This window comes from Tursiops truncatus, chromosome 1 (genome assembly GCF_011762595.2).
Source record: "Tursiops truncatus isolate mTurTru1 chromosome 1, mTurTru1.mat.Y, whole genome shotgun sequence".
NCBI lineage: Eukaryota > Metazoa > Chordata > Mammalia > Artiodactyla > Delphinidae > Tursiops > Tursiops truncatus.
In genome coordinates this window covers 100,289,613-100,305,943 of record NC_047034.1, presented here as the reverse complement: position 1 = coordinate 100,305,943, position 16,331 = coordinate 100,289,613, and the positions used below count along the sequence as shown (strand labels likewise).

Here is a 16,331-nt window from a genome sequence, read left to right as displayed (position 1 = left end):
AATGAATAAAAAGGATACACTTACAGTAGTAATCAAAATTAACTATTGGGCATTAGACAAAGTCTAAATCCCTAATGATACCGAAGACTTGTTTTTATAACATTGATAAGGCATTGAACTTTTATGTCAGTGAACCTGGGCCATGTGGATGTTTTCCCACAAAGCAAGCTGAAACTGTTTTGGTATCACTCATGTGTGAGAACCAAGCATGTTTCTCCCAGGCAGAATGTGACCAATTTTTTGGAGGGAGTACAGATTACTTGGACAAGGTGGAGGCAGATCTTTCCACAAAAGGGTATGATTACAGTGTCAGTATCAAATTCTTACACATTTGACTTGCTTTTATTTTGTTATCTGGGTGAAAAATAAATTTGTGACTCGCACACGGTAACGGAACACAAATAACTATGACCAATCAACACCACTGACTTTTTGTCCTTTTGGAAACCTACTATGCTCCTGAGCATTACAGACATATTTCTCCTCTGGGAAGTTGTAAGAGTTACATGTCACGCAGCAGCCCTTTGCTTTCACCTCTACCGTGATAGTGAGCGTCACACCAGTCAGGGAATGTGGAAATTCTTGTAGCCTCAGCATGATGAAAGAACTTGCAATGGCTGCACGTTGGGTTTACTTGTCTAGACCAAAGACTGAAGAGAGCAAAGGCTTGCTGCTTTCCTCTCTGTATCTTAAAACAGCTTGTCGAGCCGACCAACAGTCAACGAGCGCCCAAGAGCACTTATGAAGTGAGTAAATACAGAAAGCCTTTAGACAAAACCAGTAGCACACAGCTTATTGGAGTTCAGGTTCATTTGGCAAATGGGCATTTAATGCCTTTCTTGTTCTTTACTCTTAGTGGTTCTTATTTATTTATTTATTTTTGGCTGTGTCGGGTCTTAGCTGTGGCATGCGGGATCTTTTCGTGGCGGGGCTTTTTGTTGTGGCGCAGGGGCTTCTCTCTAGCTGTGGTGCATGGGCTCCAGAGCACGCAGGCTCAGTACTTGCGGCACGTGGGCTTAGTTGCCCCACAGCATGTGGGATCTCAGCTCTTCAACCAGGGATCGAACCCACGTCCCCTGCACTGGAAGGCAGATTCTCAACCACTGGACCACCAGGGAAGTCCCCTACTCGTAGTGGTTCCCCCCCCCCCAATTTATTTATTTATTTATTTTTGGCTGCGTTGGGTCTTCGTTGCTGCGTGTGGGCTTTCTCTAGCTGCGGCGAGCAGGGGGGCTACTCTTCGTTGTGGTGCGTGGGCTTTCACGGCGGTGGCTTCTTTTGTTGCAGACCACGGGCTATAGGCACTCGGGCTTCAGTAGTTGTGGTGCACGGGCTTAGTTGCTCTGCAGCATGTGGGATCTTCCTGGACCAGGGCTCGAACCCGTGTCCCCTGCACTGGGAGGTGGATTCTTAACCACTGTGCCACCAGGGAAGCCCTCTTAGTGGTTCTTGAAGGCATTTTTACTTGCCTCATGGTCTTAATATGATCACTTTTCTTATCACACCCCCACTCACTTCAGAATTAGGATTCTCAGCTTTTTTGACATGATACTAACACTTAACCTCTCTTAATACTCTTAAAATTGTGTGTTCTCATTTCTATGCCCAATTCTACAAGGTTTGACTTAAAATTGCAGACAGAGTTGAATATTTAAGTCTACATACTACACATGATAAAGTGAGTAGAAACGTTTTCCTAGAAAAGTTAAAATAACTATCTCTTGGGCAAGTGGTTTTAACTGGAGGTGAGAGATTTAAAGCTACTCCTTTGTATGGTCTTGGGAAAGCAACTATTTAGAAAAGTTGCATGTATAAATAATATTGTTCTAGGAAACCATACACTACTGGGGGCAGGGGAGTGGAGAGAGAAAGAGAAATGTTCTAACCAGACATTCATCCACATGTCTAGACATCATAGCACATTTAGATATTTAGAATTTTCAGTAGCTTATGAATACAAGAAAACTTATTGCTTTAAGGTAGGCTTTAGATATTTGACATGTAGCTGATATTTTCATAGTGTGAGAAATATCAAGCTGACATTATGCTTTCTCTGTGTTGATTACTTCCAAATGTCAGAGAGTAGTAACTTATTCATGGGACTTCAGGGCCTTAGGATAGTATCAATTTAAAAGACATTCATATCGACTTCTTTTTTATTTAAACATACTAAATGGAGTATGAGAAGCAGGTTAAGGAATCAATGAAGAAAGGAAGAGCAAAGAAGAAACCTACTGACAAGAAAATTTTAAATAGATTGATGTACTCTTACATCACCTTGCTGACAGCAGGCTTTAGGGACTGCCTCCAAATATTTCTGACGGCTGTAGTCTTACTGTTCACATTATTTCACTCATACCACTTATACTGAATTTGGGAAATTAAAAATAAGATATGAACTACTTTATTTTTGGTCAATCTTTAATAAATAAGTCAAACAACTAAATTAATATTTTCCTACCACTTTTTTTTTTTTTTTTCTGCAGTACGCGGGCCTCTCACTGTTGTGGCCTCTCCCGTTGCGGAGCACAGGCTCCGGACGCGCAGGCTCAGCGGCCATAGCTCATGGGCCCAGCCGCTCCGCGGCATGTGGGATCTTCCCGGACCGGGGCATGAACCCGTGTCCCCTGCATCGGCAGGCGGACTCTCAACCACTGCGCCACCAGGGAAGCCCTTTCCTACCACTTTTAATACTAACATTGGACTTCAAGCTAAAATCAAAAATAATTTAATGATATTTTAAATTAAAAATTTATTCTTTTGTTCACCAAACTCTTTAGCAGCTAATTATGAACCTACTGAACTACTATTTTGGAAATAACTCAAAGGAGTTATTATTATTATTAAACAAAACTTGGCCACATTAGAGACAATTATGTGTTTAAATAAACCTTTGTCTTTCCAGTTATGTACACAGCAGTGCTCTTAATTGCTTGGGGTCACTGAAATCCCATGGCATCCTCTGAGAAGCATTTCTCCTGCAGTTTATCTTGTTGAATTTCCTTTCTGTTCTCGGAAGCCAGTATCTTTTCCTTTTTAAAATCTCTTTTTAGTAACAGTGGGAATGATGCTGATGATGGTAACATGAATCCAGTCTTCAAATCAGCCCCGTTTTCCTGACTTCTGTAGGTCAATGTCAGGAGTCACTGTGTAGCCATCTACATCCCTTATTTATCTCAGAAAATGTTATCTCTGATACAAACAAAAAATTGTGGGACCTCCATGAGCTAGACCAGCTACCATCTGAGGCTGCAAAATTTTAAATTGTTACCTGACAAACAAAAGGACAAGCCAAAGATGCTGACTGACAGAACCATCACACACAATCACTGTAACCTTGTTCACGAAATCAAAGTTGAAACAGAATGGATTGATAATTGTTACCCTATTGGAACTGCAAACAATCTTAAATTTAAGTGCTGAGTTCAAGGATGAGCATTTCATTATTGAACTTCAAGAATCACATTGCTTTGTATGCATCAAATATCACAAAATAAGTAATACTGAAAAGCTAGCGTTTGCTACATTTTCATACTTTTTGTACCCCTAAAGGCCCAGGAGTTCTCCTGGCCGATTTCAGCAGGTCTGTCCCCTGTGAAGGCGGGAGACAAATGGGAAATTACGTCGTTGCTCCCAGCACCCGGGTGCATAGCTCCTCCAAAGGTTCTGGGTCACCCCAGTCACATCCTTAGAATGCCAGAGGTGGTAGGTCCAACCCTCCCCTTCTGCAACCGTTGTTAGGAGAAGGACGTCCCAGAAACCCGGTTCTGGTCCAGAGTCCGAGCTCCAGTTGCCTCTCAGCATCTGGAGGTTGCTCCTACCCCGGACGTTTTCTGGGTGTCCCAGACCGCCTGGGTCGCTAGTGCCTCCAGGAGGGCGGAGAATCTCGTCTGTTCTGTTAACTGAAGTACCCCCAACACCTAGTTTAGTTCTGAGCCAGACAAAGGCTAACCTCTTCTGGTCACTTCGCTGCTTGTTTTCTCCTCTTAACCTCCAAGTTCCTTTCAAGGCCAAGTCTGGGCGGGAAGGGCTAGTGTTCAAAGCCCGAGCTAAAGTTAGAGAATTTCGTGCTTTGCTGGGAGGCCTCCCTCCGTCAGGAAAGCAGCGGGTGAGCTGCACGGTGACCTCTGGCAGACACCACGGGGCCTTCCCCCTCGGACAGAAACCCCCCGAGAGGGCGCGGAGCCTCGCGTCTGGAGTAAGTGAGCGGGAGCTTGTGGGCGGGGCTTCTCGGGGCCTCCCGCCCGCCGCGCGCTGCGGAGACGCGGGGCGCCCCCCGGTGGCAGCCCTGCAGCGCTGCTCGGGGCCGGCGGGGGCGGCGGCGGCGGCGGCGGCGGCGGCGGCGGCGGCGGCGGAAGGCGGAAGGGGAGGTGTTGAGCCAGCCGAGCGGCGCGGCCATGGCGGAGCCGGTGCGGGAGGAGCTCTCGGCCCTGGGTGCGATTTTCTGCGGGCCCGGCGAGTGGGAAGTGCTGAGTCGCTCAGGTGACTACCCCCGCGCCAGACGGACTGGGCGCCCTCTGCTCCCCACCACCAAGGCTGGGCTCCCCGCCCCGGGCCCACACTTGGGGGCCGGGGTAGTTGAATGAGGGAACGACACGCCCCGGGATTGGGCGTGTGTGGAAGCTAGCGGGAGAGTGCGGCGACCCCCAAAACGTGAATAGTATCGCGCCCCTGCTCGCTCCTCTGCAGTGAACGGACGGCATAATGCTCAGGCTCTTGCGGCCCGTGGACCGGTTCCTGCTTCCCGCGCCGCTCCACCCACTCGTCCGTCCCACCCTCCACTCTCCCGTCGCACTCGCACTCGCCCTTCCCCCTCCATCCGCCGTTACCCCCCGTCCCCACTCTGCCGTTGCACCCTCTGACTCGCCTGTCTCCTCAACTCGCTGAGCGCTACGAGCCAGCCGCGCCCTCCTGGAAAGCGTCCCCCCCCCCCCCCCCACGCTTTCCCTGGCCGTCCTGTACTTACCCGTCAGATCTGACCGTGAAAAGAGGTTTCTCCTGACACCCCTAGTTTAAATCCAGCTTCCCCAAATTGAACTACGTGCTTTGTAAGCACCACGCATTATGTCCTTCAGGGCACCCACCACAGTTTAACTATATGGGTATTTGGTTGTTTCAAGTTGCAAGAGGGCAGGGACCCTGTCCGTTTTGTAATCACAAAACTCCAGGAACCTACGACAGTGCCAGGCACGTGGTAGGTATGCAGTAAATGTTTGTTAAATGAATTTTTGAATTCGACCAGTGCTCAGTCAGGACTCTCAGTTTGATTGCTTTTCTCCTGCTTTTTCTAGTCGGCTGAAAGGTGGTTGCCAATTACAGGCTCTTGGGGGCGCATTAATCATTCAACTCATTTATTGAGTCCCCGGAAGCGCTGACAGGGTTTCAAAGACACTGACTGCTCAGGGCCTCTAGGAGCTTACAGTCTAGAACGGTTCTTTTGGCTATATTTTCATGATAGTGAAAACTTCTTCTCTGCCTGTCTATGGCGTCTATTAAGTAAAAACCAAAACTTCAGTTTATGAAAAAGTGCAGTGATGCACATAACTTTCAGTTTTTACTTAGCTTTCAAATACATTCTGTGAATTTTTTGGCATAGCTTTCAAATACATTCTGTGAATTTTTTGGCATAAGATTTAAACTTCTGTTATGTTTCAGCTACTATTAAAATTGTCCTTCTGACCATAAATTGGTTGACCTTTAAGAAGGTAGTCTAAAATGTTCTGAATGTTGTGAGAAAGCCATCAAGGGTTAGGATCCATTCCTGGTATCTACGTGGTGTGCTATTCACCTACAGAGCAGGAGTTGGCTCCTTTTCATTTATTCTTTCTTGATCACTCGTGTCTATACGTTCATTGAGCACTGTTATGTTCTGGGCACTGTGAACCAATTCATGTAATGAAGCCGCTTTCTTTTCAGTGCCTAGCCTGTCTTGTAGCTTTCTGAAACAGTTGTTTAAAATCCATATGAAAGGATTTACTCACTTTTAGTATTTTCTCGTCACCTCTCTTCTGATTGGATAGCATTTGTTATTCTTCATCATCTTACTTTGCTGTCTCTGGCTCTCTTTATTGATAATTACTTCTGCTTGAGGCAGGCTGTTTGAAGAGATCATCAGTTTTCTTAAATTCCTTTATTATGGCTCAACTAGGAATCTCCTGGGAAAATGAACCTATGATTTCCCATTACACCTGAAAGAGGATGGAATGGTGGTGGTCTGGGTCATGAGTATGGTTGAGCATACGACACTGCTGACAGGTCAGAGAAAACCCAAAAAAGTAAGCATAGAAAGAAAGAAAGAGCAATTTCTTAATATGAAGAGCACTGTGGACCCTTTATCTGCTGTTAAATTGAGCATGACTTTCAAGCCATGCCTCCTAATTAATTTAATTCAGTGTTTTGGCATCAATAAGTAATTGAATTATAAAAGAATTCAGTGTAACAACTTAGGACGTTTTGTTGCTGAAAGGTTCACTGGAGAATAGAACAATTCAGTGATTGAAATTGGGACGTTTGATGTTCACAACTGGGAATTAAGGGTAAGGTAAGGACTTCTTTAATAGACCTCAGTAAATATACAGTGGGCTGCTGGCTACCACTGTCATGGTCACTGTCAGCTTGGGTTGGAGGATGTAAGAACATTCTGAACACCATCAGTTCCTTCCTGGCCTTCCCCTCAAATAAGCTGCTCCTTGTTGCCACTGGAATCAGGTTAACATTGGGTAGGATTGCACTTCTGGTACGAGATAGCCCAGGCAGGCTCAGGCTGCTAACCCTAGGGTCATCTATGAAGGTCATAAGATTGAAGAGTTTGAATAGTTGGATTCTTTTAGCTGGACTAATTTGTGCTGAGAATTTCAGGGGACTTACATACACTGTGGCCTCTTTGTGATGGTTGTAGAAAGCTCATAAGAGGCATCAGGTGTAACTGTCTCTGATGGGTGCAAGTTATGTAAGCTCCTATTCCTGTCCACTAGGGAGGGCTGTGGGCAGATCAAACCAGGGGTATTCTGCTTCTCCCTGTGCAGTGCAGTCAGACAGGGTGCCAGGTTTAATGGGGTCACCTACCACAGACCTGATACTTTAAATGCATCTTACTTGATGAGGGGTATTCTTTTTTTTTTTTTTTTTTGCGGTACGCAGGCCTCTCACTGCTGTGGCCTCTCCCGTTGCGGAGCACAGGCTACGGACACGCAGGCTCAGCGGCCATGGCTCACGGGCCCAGCCGCTCCGCGGCATGTGGGATCTTCCCGGACGGGGTCACGGACCCGTGTCCCCTGCATCGGCAGGCAGACTCTCAACCACTGAGCCACCAGGGAAGCCCGATGAGGGGTATTCTTAACTTTATTTTATAAAGAAGGTAACAGATGCTCAGGCTGGTTGAGTAACCACCAGGCTCCAGAGTATATGGACTCTTGCATTGCGTCATGCTGCTTAACAGAGATGCGGCCATTGCGTCAGGAAAACAGTTCTTGGAGAGCAAGGATGACACCTGTCCAGGAAGAAGAGAGCAAGAAGAGCACCCAGAGCAGAGAAACGGGGATGACCCCACTTATGTTCAGAATAGTTCTGAAGGGGAGTGTGTGTGCATGCCTGTGTAGGTACCTATGAGGTAGATGGGATTTGGTATTGTTATAAATCTGCATTTTCCTGATGAGGTAATTGAAGGTCACAGAGATTATATTGCCATAGTTAGTGCTCATTATATGTGGAGTTGTGTTTCTGGAAATCATCTTACAGATAAAGAAGTTATAAAATGGGAGGTGTGTAAGACTCAATATCATATGATATGTTCGCACAGTAGCTTCAGAGTAGCTTTTTGTATTCTGCTAACACTAATGCTCAGATTGGATTGGGCCGTCTTGCAAAATGAATCATGACTGTCACCCACTGACCCCTCTAAATCTGCTCAGCCCTGTGTCCTGCTGATGGTCAGTACTGAGGTCGTCTCTAAAAACAAATCAGCCTTGAACTTCACGTCTAAAGGATGGGATTGCCACTTTTAGCTTCACTTATTTTTAGTTTATTTTTTTTTTCTGTAACCACGTTTAACATGTATAAAATTCCAGCTGTAACATAAAAAGAAGCACTGGTGGCTGTATACTTGTGGGGAGCCACCTGAGAGCGAGAGGAAAAAAATCCTGTGCAGTGAGGTAAGAGAGGGTGTTGGGGGCTTTTTAGTGGTTTTCTGAACAAAGTCTTACCCTGAGGACATATAAAACTGCAAAAAAGAAAAAAAAAAGCAAGTATAGGGAAATTCAGTTGTATATGGTATATAAATGATTTCTTAATGGGCTCTAAATGAATCTTGAAGAACTCATCCTCTTAAATTTTGTTTACATTTTCCACTATCTTCTGTTATTGGACAGCATTTATTGAATTTTTATTGTGTGTGATTATGAAGTAGAGTGAAGTCTTAAAAATAACAGTATGGAATTTGGGGTTCAGTTCAGTTTCTCTCGTTTGAATTTCTGTTGTTTGGAGTGTGGTTAGGAGCATAGTTTCCTTCATGTACTTGTAAGGAAGAATAAGGTTTGAAACTAACCTATTTTAGTTATGAAATTGATATACTTATTTTAAGGTACAATGACTTATTTAAAAAAACCAAAAAAACCCAAACTAGGGAATATGTATGCAAGCTTCAACCAGAGGCAAAACTTACATCTTTTGGTAGGATCTTTAGAACAGATGAAAATAGTCTTGGAACTCATGAAAATTTTAGATTTGTAGGGCAGGCATAAATTTTCTAGGGCATAGATTTTATTGAGAATGATGAGTTTGTGAGTTAAACTTAATGACTAGAGTTTTTTGGTGCCAGGGAAGGCCAGAGATTAGCATTAGATGTAGAACACCATTATTTTTCTGTTAATCACTCTGTTTCTAAGCTGTTAATAAAGTAGATAGGGACAACCTTGTTTTCTTTTTTTAATGGAAAAAAAACCCCCAAAATCAGACTGATAGTACATGTGATTACATGAAAAATTCTGAGGAAAAAAGAGCCAGTTTAATTGCATGTACAAACTAAGGCAGATGAGAAATGGAAGGGTAATATACATACTTCTAGAGTTTCAGGGAGAAAATGAGTTTTTAAAAGAATACGTAATTTTATTCCTTCATTAAGTATCAGCAGAATGGGGTATGTTGTTGGGATTTTCATTTTCTTACAGAGATAGCATCATTTTGTGTAATTTCAGCTTGCAGCTCCTGTGTGTGTGTGTGTGTGTGTGTGTGTGTCTGTGTGTGTGTGTGTGTGTAGCTACGGAGGGAGTCAAAGAGAAGACCAAGTAGGAAGGTTGTTAATCCTTTCCAATTCTTGATAAAATTAAAGCAGTTTTCCTTCTAAGCTTATAACTAATAATTTCACGGTTTTCTAAGGCGGAAGTCAGGATTTTCTCCTGTTGCTTTTCTCTTTGCTGACTAGGGCCAGAAAATCACTAAGAGAGAAGAATGAAAGTTGGTAAGGATTTGAAGAGCCAGCTCAGTAGGCTTTCCAGACCTTCTCCCTGGACTGCCTGTTTCTGTCAGTTAGGTCACTGCCCTGGGGAGGAATAGGTGGCTGTTTAGGTGGCAGAGATTGGAGAACACTCTAGGTTTCAGGGTTTTTACCAGAAAGGGAGCCTTGCTTGCGGGGAAAACCTTGCTTTGTGAGCACAGATACTGTGTTAGTTTCTTGTGGCTGCTGTGACAAATAACCACGAATGTGGTGTCTTAGAACAACACATATTTATTCTCTTACAGTTCTGGAGGTCAGAAGTCTGAAATCATTTTCACGGGGCTGTAGTCAAGTTGTCAGCAGGGAGGCACCTTTTGTTCAGAGAACATTAAAAAATGCTATTCCCATGGAGAGTTATCTCCATGGAAATAAAAAAATATATAAAATACAGGTTTATAGAAATTATATGTATGTATGTTTATAAGTAAAGACATTTTTAGGTGTAGAAGAGAAGTTGAGGAAGATCACTTTGGCTCTGTCCACTATTTCATGTTATGAAACTGGATTGACTTAAGAGGACAGGATCTGTGTCTTACCCGTTGTTTTCTCTCAGACTAGAACAGTGCCTTGGGCCTAGTAGGTACTCAGTGAATGTTTGTTGAATGATGAATGAAGAGCTTTAAAAGTTACACCTCCCCCTTGAGAGGGAAAGTGGACCCTCTAGATGATTTCTGGAGGGTTTTTTTAGCCTAGTGGTCACATGTCTGTAGGTCTATTTATAATGCCCATTTTATCTAGTGAAGTGCAGTGATCTAACTGACATCTAGGGAGCTTACTTTAATAATAAAATATTTTTTACAAAGGACAAGTAACAGGATAGAAGAAAGAAGGGTTTTGAGAAGCTGGTGATGGATTTTAGAGGAATGTACTAAGTTGTTTGGAAAATCTTCCTTTATGCAGCATATATTTTACTTATGTAATACAAATTTAAGTTACATCACTTTAATATGATCTTTTTTTTAAAATAAACTTATTTATTTTATTTATTTATTTTTGGCTGTGTTGGATCTTCGTTGCTGCGCGCGGGCTTTCTCTAGTTGCGGCGAGCGGGGGCTACTCTTCGTTGCGGTGCACGGGTTTCTCATTGCGGTGGCTTCTCATTGCAGAGCACAGGCTCTAGGCACGCGGGCTTCAGTAGTTGTGGCACACGGGCTCAGTAGTTGTGGCTTGCGAGTTCTAGAGCGCAGGCTCAGTAGTTGTGGCGCACGGGCTTAGTTGCTCCACAGCACGTGGGACCTTCCCGGACCAGGGCTCGAACCCGTGTCCCCTGCATTGGCAGGTGGATTCTTAACCCCTGCGCCACCAGGGAAGCCCTAATGTGATCTTTTTTTTTTTTTTTTTTTTTTTTTTTTTTTTTTTTGTGGTATGCAGGCCTCTCGCTGTTGTGGCCTCTCCCGTTGCAGAGCACAGGCTCCGGACGCACAGGCTCCGCGGCCATGGTTCACGGGCCTAGCCGCTCCGCGGCATGTGGGATCTTCCCGGACTGGGGCACAAACCCTTGTCCCCTGCATCGGCAGGCGGACTCTCAACCACTGCGCCACCAGGGAAGCCGCCTAATGTGATCTTTATAATGGTTACTGCCTGGGTTTCGGGGTGGTGTCCTAAAACGGCAGTGCTTTGCAGCTGATACTGAAGGTTCTATTAAAGAAAAACCTGGTGTAATGGATGTGTTTGGTCCTATATGAATCCATGTCTGTAACAACAGCTTCTGTATAAATGGAATTGGATGGCTAGAGAGCCATTTTAATGTTCTGTTAGGTTCTTTAAAATGGGAATGCACTCAGGTTTCCATTGTTGAGGGTGTTGAGCAGCGATCCAGGTATGAAAATTAGAACAATCTGACTGCCTGTCTTGTGAAGGAGAATGAAACAAGGGCTGTGGAGAAAGAAGTAGGGTAGACGGAGGCAAGTTAGCTTCAAAGAGCCTCGTCAGCACCCAGTTCGGTTCTACTCTGCTCTTCTGATCTGTGTGCTTCTGCCCCCTGCAGAATGAATCAGCCTGACGTTTTATCAACTTTTGAAAAGTGGGGTGAAGTGGTGTGGAACACATCAGAGGGGTGAAGTGGAGCAAATCTGAAAGAGAGCAGAGTGTTTCATCTCGTATCCTGTGTGCGCTTTCCCCTTTCCCCCTCCTCCTTATGGAGCCAGAAACAGCTGAACTGATGTCTGCCCAATTTTAGTTCCTCCCGCTGCCTTCATGTTACACTGATACGAATATATTTGAAGTGAAAAAGAGCGGGTCCAGGCAGTTACTGTGTATGCACAGTCATGGTTTGCTCTGTACCCCTGCAACCACATGGGATCCAGTATTTGGTTTGATTCAGACTCACTGCAACATGACTTTCACCGGATTTAGTGTATAACTTTTAAACTAATCACTGATTTTATAAATACACAATACTGTTTCTTTGAATGTTCATATGAGTTTATTAGGAATTTCTGAATTATCAACTAAGTCTGGGGAGGAAGAACATCATATGATGAGAAACCTTTCTGGTAACCTTAATAAAAATGGGATAATGGCAATTATAAATGCCAGTGAAATCCTGGGTGCTGGTGAGCATGATTCTATGACTATATATGTATGGCTGAAAGTAAGAATCTGTAAATCATGGCTTTCTTAGTGTGATGTATCTCTTCATAAAATAACTTAGTTTTCACATGAAAAATAAATTGATACTTGAAACAAAAATTCTAACTTGTTAGTGTTCCATTCAGATTGAATTAGGTACAGCTAATCATTATTTTTGGATGCTTTCCAGAGACAGATGGAACTGTGTTCAGAATTCTCACAAGAGCCGAAGGATTTATGGATGCGGATATACCCTTACGATTGGTGTTCCATTTACCGGTTAATTACCCGTCGTGTCTGCCTGGTATTGTGGTTAACTCCGAACACCTGACCAGGGCTGAGTGTGAGATTGTGAAGGAGAAGTTACTGGAGCAAGCAGAGACCCTTTTGTCGGAACCTATGGTTCATGAGCTAGTTCTCTGGATTCAGCAGAATCTCAGGCACATCCTCAGGCGGCCAGAAGCTGGAGGTGGCAGTGAAAAGTGCACTTCTGCAGCAAGCACGACTGTGGATGATGGATTGTGGATGACTCTTTTGCATTTAGACCATATGAGAGCAAAGACCAAATATGTCAAAAGTGTGGAGAAGTGGGCTTCCGATTTAAGGCTGACAGGAAGACTGATGTTCATGGGTAAAGTAATACTGATTTTACTGCAGGGAGACAGAAACAACATCAAGGTGCCAAAAAATTTTAATGTTGAATATGAATTTGGCTATTTTCTGCTAAAATGGTGTGTCTATAAGTGTGTTTGATAACAATGGGACAGATTAATCATTAAGATGTTTCTGCTTTCACTCTTACCATGTTAATGGATCTTTCTTTTTAAAGACTGTCTTTAACTTCTAATTACAACTACAGACTTGAAAAGCTTGAAGAATAAGTAGAAGATTATGTTTTAAAAATCATGCCACTTAATGAAAGTGGTAGGTTATTAAAAAAATCTCTGGTACATGAGTGTTTGTTTCTGTAATCAGCTTTGAGCCTAAATTTTATAAATTTGCACTAAAAGTTTGTGTGTATTTATAGTTCTTTCCTTAGTTAGGCACACAGCAAGGTGTATATTTGTGGGTAGCCTGCAAAAATTTTAACTTTTTGGAAGTTAAAGATATGTTCTGACGCTTGAACTTGGTATCTGTTATACCTGAAAAGAGGAGCTGTTCCCTCCTAACCAGGATTTAGTGTGAGTGGAAGTAGAATCGTTAGGGCTGTCAGCTTGTCACCTCCTCCCTAACTTTTGCTTTCCACCTGACTTGTCTCAGCAGCTGCTTTCAAAATCATCGTCTTCTTCAGAGTTTTCAAGTTCTCATTCTAAACTCATCTAACCTGCTTTATGTGGGACCAGACAAAGAAAGCTGCTTATTATATTTTAAATCTTAAAAGAGCTGCAAATCACTTAATAGGTTTTATGCTTTCAAGTGGGTTGGGTCAAGAATAATTACAATGGAATTTATTTGAAACAGATTTATATTGCATAACCTATCATCTTAAAGGTTTGTAGGATAACTACCTAGCTTTTTGTCATGGGCTCTTATCCCAAAACTTGTTGGTTAATAACTTCAGTTGACCAGAGTAGTGCTGGGTTATAGTGTATAGGTACCACAGATTTTCAGATTTAATAAAGATATTGTGTTGGGGTCTGACCAAGGAACCACATATATTTTTTAAAATTTAATTAATTAATTAATTTATTTTTGGCTGCATTGGGTCTTTGTTGCTGTGTGTGGGCTTTCTCTAGTTGCGGTGAGCGGGGGCTGCGCTTTGTTATGGTGTGTGGGCTTCTCATTGCTATGGCTTCTCTTGTTGCGGACCACGGGCTCTAGGCGCGCGGGCTCAGTAGTTGTGGCACACGGGCTTAGTTGCTCCTTGGCATGCGGGATCTTCCCGGACCAGGGCTCGAACCTGTGTCCCCTGCATTGGCAGGCAGATTCTTAACCACTGTGCCACCAGGGAAGCCCCGGAACCACAAATTTTAAGGTGATTTACAGTATATCTATAAAGTTTGATCCTTTTGGATAAAATACTGGCTGACAAAATGAATACAAATTAATTTCTTTGCTCATATATCCCCAAAAGGCTCAGATTTTTCTTTAAGCCAGCTCAGGCATATTAGGCTAAGTGTAGCTGTTTTGCAGATGTTGTTTCTCAGATTGGATCCATCAGTTAATTAATTTATTTAATCATATGGCTTGACCTCTGGTAATGTAGAGTACTTTTCAAGGAGTTCTTTCTTTTTTATTAGCTGTCCCTAAAATGTCATTTAATGTAAATATCCCTTAAATTTTTATAAGACTGTATATCAGGATTGAGAACTACAGGTACATATTTATAGATGCCATCAATTTGGAATGTTCGGTACTGTGTGCCTGTTAACTTCATTCCGACCTTGAGGAAGTGATAATAATGACAGTAGCTGGTACTATATTAAGCACTATTGTGCCAAGCACTCCTCTAAGTGCTTTATATGTATGAACTCATTTAATTATCGCAACTTCCCCATAAGGTAGATGTTATGAGTACCATTTTATGGAATAGGTTACTGAGGCACAGAAGATCTAGATAACTAACCCCAGAATCAGATCTAGTTTAGATTTAAGCCTACGTAGTTCGATTAGACCCTTCTTTACTCCAGCATTCACCAGAATGTTATGCTTCAAAGTATGTGAAAACACTGTGTAACTCTCTTACTGCTTGATTCAGAAAGTGAGTACTCTGTAAGCGTGGAAATAAGCCTATAGGTTTATGGCTCCTTTCAAACTAGGACTTTGAGATTCAGAGTAAGATACGTATTTAACGTACTGATTTATCATTTAGGAGTACCTGATTCTTCAGAAAACCTGCAAAGTAGATGTGGACTCAAGTGGAAAGAAATGCAAAGAGAAAATGATTAGTGTACTGTTTGAAACAAAAGTACAGACAGAACACAAAAGGTATAATTTAGTACTATTGCAGATGGAAAAGCAACTGAATCGATAATTATACTCTGACAAATTTAGGCATATTCATGAGTTTCTCTTGTATAATGCAGGTTTCTGGCATTTGAAGTCAAAGAGTATTCATCGTTGGATGAGTTACAAAAGGAATTTGAAACTGCAGGACTTAAGAAGCTTTTCTCCGAATTTGTACTTAGGCTGATAAAATGAAGTGGAAGACAGGTATCTTTTAGTGAAACAACAGCGTTTTTTGTTTTGTTTTGTTTTTGTTTTTTGCATTGGATTTTGAGAGTGGCTGATTGAAATACTCATAAGGGAACAATTTTAGAGTTTTCTCTGAAGCAAAATGACAGATACCATCATAACTTAAGGACAAAAGCCAATTCTGTTTATGGAATATTAAACAGTAAAAATATCCATGTATTCTAATTTTGCCAGTATAGGCTGGGTTCAATAGATGGAATGTTATTTGAGAGATAAATACAAAAAGATGATGGTGAATGAGCCCTTGTGTTTATACAGAGGATTTGTTTGGAACTGTGCAATTTTCTGCCTAATTTTCTTGTAATGAAATGAATTTTTAAAAAGAGATTTGTTTTCATGTTTACTTCCTTCATGTTTACATTTTTAGCATTTGATAATGATTTTTCCCCCATTCAGATTATTCTGTCTAATGTTTTAAGTTAAATGTTAAGAAAATTATAACACTGATTTCATTGTGGAATTGGATAAATGGTTAGTTTAAATACAAACTAAAGAAGTTCTACAGAACTTGATTTACAATTGTTTTCTTTGGGGTCCCAGAATTACATGATACTTACTAGTGATAGGACTGGAGGGTCAAATTAAAATAAAATTCTTCAATTTAAATTAAAACTTACAAGGGAAGAAGTGTTTTACACAAAATGAACTTGGCTTACCAGAGGGAAGAAATCATATGGAGATACTATTTTTTATTTCTGATGAAATTTGTTAAAGTCTGATAATCTCAGAATATATTTATTATGACATAAGGAGAGAAGCCATAAAATAAAAGCTTATGTTAAAATTTGTACCAACAGTATAGACAGGCATTTATGTTTGAGAAAGGATATTTGTGTTCCTGAAGCCACCTGTGCTCCTAAAATAAGGGGCCAAGTAATAGAAGAAAGGCCAGGCAAATCTCCCTCACTGTAATCTGAGGTACAGTGATGTCATTATAAATTATAACTGATGGGAGAGAGAAATAAGGAGATGCTGTGGCACGCCCAGTAGCGCTTCTTGAAAGTGCTGCTCTGTGACTGTGGCAGTACCGTCTGATTGTCTCATTTTCAGACACCCTTGTAATTAAATTAGACCT

General features: G+C 42.2%; 1 protein-coding gene across 3 annotated transcripts; it reads left to right on the top strand.

Annotated features, from left to right (window-relative positions):
• The first annotated feature begins 4,332 nt into the window (after positions 1-4,332).
• Positions 4,333-15,581, top strand: RWDD3 (RWD domain containing 3). Of its 3 annotated transcripts, none has more exons than XM_033863125.2 (4): positions 4,333-4,482; positions 12,252-12,692; positions 14,874-14,989; positions 15,088-15,581. In XM_033863125.2, exons 1-3 carry the CDS (start codon positions 4,398-4,400, stop codon positions 14,948-14,950), a joined length of 603 nt encoding a protein of 200 aa, XP_033719016.1. In that variant the 5' UTR covers positions 4,333-4,397; the 3' UTR covers positions 14,951-14,989; positions 15,088-15,581. The 3 variants fall into 3 exon arrangements, with proteins under 3 accessions (XP_033719016.1, XP_033719009.1, XP_019775447.1); XM_033863118.2 differs by having other exon boundaries at positions 12,252-12,739; XM_019919888.3 differs by lacking the exon at positions 4,333-4,482 and adding an exon at positions 5,075-5,194 and having other exon boundaries at positions 12,252-12,739.
• The last annotated feature ends 750 nt before the right edge of the window (positions 15,582-16,331 follow it).

What these genes read in the sequence shown, in the direction of transcription:
- RWDD3 (XM_033863118.2), top strand. Translation starts at nt 4,398, where the DNA reads ATGGCGGAGCCGGTGCGGGAGGAGCTCTCGGCCCTGGGTGCGATTTTC. An exon ending in GAGACAGAAACAACATCAAG is followed by an intron (nt 12,740 to 14,873) that starts GTGCCAAAAAAT and finishes TTTATCATTTAG; the next exon opens with GAGTACCTGATTCTTCAGAA. An exon ending in GTACAGACAGAACACAAAAG is followed by an intron (nt 14,990 to 15,087) that starts GTATAATTTAGT and finishes TGTATAATGCAG; the next exon opens with GTTTCTGGCATTTGAAGTCA.